Raw genomic sequence first — 2,972 nt, forward strand, 5'->3', positions numbered from 1 at the left:
GGGAGGTTGCTTCACTTGATGTGAGACCTACAACAATATCTCTAGTAGATTGGGAGATCAAGGATCGGAAGGCTAGGGGTCTCATCAGACTCTGTCTAGCAGATGTCGTTCTTCTGAATGTTCTTGATGAGACTACTGCAAATTCTTTGTGGACACGGCTTGGGTCTGTGTATCAGGCCAAATCTTTGGTGAATAAGTTGTTCTTGAGAAAGAAGTTGTATTCTTTAAGAATGGAGGAAGGTGGATCCGCAACTGATCATCTCAACGCATTCAATTTATTGATTGCACAGTTGGCATCATCCAGTGCCAAGATCAAGGAGGAGGATCGATGTATGACGCTGCTTTGTTCCTTGCCGGATTCATGGGACCATCTTGTGATGGCTCTCGGAAGTACTATAGTCACATTCTGTATGGATGATGTGGTGTCTTCACTGCTATCTGAGGAGATGTGAAGAAAGACTTCGGATTCATCTAAGGAAGCCCTTGCTATTCACGGGAGATCCAACGACAAAGGAAAGCAGAATGACAATAAGTCAAAGAAGAGCAGATCCAAATCCCATGGGAGTTCTAAGACTCCTGGAAATTCCAAGGCGAAATGTTGGAACTGTGATAAATTTGGGCACTTCTGGAGGGACTACAAAGAACCAAAGAAGAAGAAGAAAGGCTTAGATTCAGCTTCCGAAAAATCTCAAGAAGATGGAGATGCTTTTATTGTAGCTTTGGCAGCCCATGCATCTGATGATGTGTGGTTGGTAGACTCGGGTGCTTCTTTTCACATGACCTCTCATCAAAACTGGTTCTCAAAATATGAAGAGTTTGATGGTGGATAGGTGTACTTGGGTGATGATTCTCACCTAAAGATAGTTGGACGTGGAAGGGTCACTATCAAATTTTCTGATGGATGAGTTAAGGGAATCAACAGAGTTATGCACATTCTGGGTTTGGCATGAAACCTATTATCTGTAAGTATGTTGAATGATGTAGGTGTACAAGTTGTCTTTTCGAAAGATGGATGCAAGATGATGAGAGGTTCTATGGTGCTTGCTAAAGGTACTAGGAGAGGTACTTTGTTTCAGCTTGATGCATGCATTGCTCAGTGCAATATTTCTTCTGTTTCAAAGAAGAAAGCGACTATCACTTCATCCCCACCATCTGAATGAGCAGTAAAGAAGACTGTGGCAATGGGTTCTGATGGCAGTGCAGTAAGTGTACCTAAGGGTGCAAACACTTTGGAAGGCAAGCTTCCTGCAGAAAAGACAATGTTGTGGCATATGAGATTTGGCCACATTGGTGAGAAGGGTCTTAGGACCTTGAAAACTAAAAATCTTGTTGAGGGGCTAAATGATTGTAATCTCGAATTTGATTTCTATGAACACTGTGTTTATGGTAAGCAAAATCATGTTCAGTTCTACTCCAGTTCTCACAAGTCTTCTAGACTTTTGGATCTTATTCATTCTGATGTATTTGGTCCTGTAAAAGTTCCTTCTATCTCTAGTTTTGTATATTTTGTATCTTTTATAGATGATTACAGTAGAAGGAGTTGGATATATTTCCTGAAAAGTAAGACACAGGTTTTCAGTTGGTTCAAGGAATTTAAGGCTCTCATGGAGAATCAGACTGGTAAAAGAATCAAGTGTGTGAGAACTGATAATGGTGGTGAGTTTTGTTCCATAGAGTTTGAATAGTTCTGTAAAGAACAAGGAATCAAGAGACATAAGACAACTCCTTACACCCTGTAGCAAAATGGAGTTGCAGAGAGAATGAACAAGACACTGATGGAGAAGGCTAGGAGTATGCTTAGTGGAGCTGGTTTAGAACAAAGGTTTTGGGCCAAAGCTGTGGCCACTGCCTGCTATCTAGCTAATAGATCTCCTACATCAGCTCTTGTTGGTAAGATACCCATGGAGGTCTGGTCTGGTAAGAAGCCTTCAATAAGACATCTTCATGTTTTTGGTTGTGAAGCTTATGCACATATTCCAAAGGAGAAAAGATCTAAGTTGGAAAACAAAGCTATCAAATGTATTTTTATCGGATACAGTGTTGGTGTGAAAGGATACAAGCTTTAAGATCCTATGACTAGTAAGGTGTTGCATAGTAGAAATGTTATTTTCAGGGAGCTAACATCTTCTCCTATTGTGCTACAACCAGATGAAAAAGAAAAGGAAAAAGATGTTGTTCAGTTTCCTCCTACCCCTGAGAAGACTGAACAGAGAGACCATGTTGGGTCTAATGATGAGGAGAGCTCTAGTAGCACTGATAGTTCGGAAGAAGAGGAAGAACAACCTCAAGCTCAGCCCTTGAGGAGATCCATGAGAGAAAGAAAGAAACTAGAAAGGTTTGGTTATTCTATGTTAGATTCTAGTTGTGCTTTTGCTTTGATTACTAACACCGATGAGCCTAGATCTGTTAAAGAGGCTTTGGGCATGGAAGATGCAGGTTCCTAGATTGAGGCTATGGATGATGAGATGGCTTCATTTGAGAAAAACAAAACTTGGGACCTTGTACCTTTGCCTAAAGGGAGAAAATTTGTTGGCTATAAATGGGTGTTCAAGAAGAAATTCTATGCAGATGGCAGTGTTGAAAGGTACAAAGCTAGATTGGTTGCAAAGGGGTATTCACAGGTAGAGGGAATAGATTATGGTGAAATATTCTCTCCTATTGCAAAGTTGACATCCATTAGATTTTTGTTATCTCTTGCTGCATCATATGATTTAGAGATAGAACAGATGGATGTGAAGACAACTTTCCTTCATGGTGATTTGGAGGAAGAGATTTATATGTCACAACCTGAGCACTACATTGTTAAAGGTAAAGAATCCTTAGTTTGCAGATTAAAGAAATCTCTATATGGTTTGAAGCAATCTCCTAAGATGTGGTACCTTAAGTTTGATGCCTTTGTGTTGTCAATTGGATTTGTAAGATTGAAATTAGATCATTGTGTTTATTTCAGAGTTGAAAATGATCACCTTCTT

General features: G+C 40.0%; 1 protein-coding gene across 1 annotated transcript; it reads left to right on the forward strand.

Moving 5' to 3' along the window:
- Window positions 1-1,181: 1,181 nt before the first annotated feature.
- On the forward strand, window positions 1,182-2,444 carry LOC131856841 (uncharacterized). The gene is made up of 2 exons (XM_059208780.1): window positions 1,182-1,633; window positions 2,114-2,444. The coding sequence occupies exons 1-2, from the start codon at window positions 1,182-1,184 to the stop codon at window positions 2,442-2,444; spliced, it is 783 nt and encodes a 260-aa protein (XP_059064763.1).
- Window positions 2,445-2,972: the final 528 nt, after the last annotated feature.

This window comes from Cryptomeria japonica, chromosome 7 (genome assembly GCF_030272615.1).
Source record: "Cryptomeria japonica chromosome 7, Sugi_1.0, whole genome shotgun sequence".
In the NCBI taxonomy this organism is placed as follows: domain Eukaryota; kingdom Viridiplantae; phylum Streptophyta; class Pinopsida; order Cupressales; family Cupressaceae; genus Cryptomeria; species Cryptomeria japonica.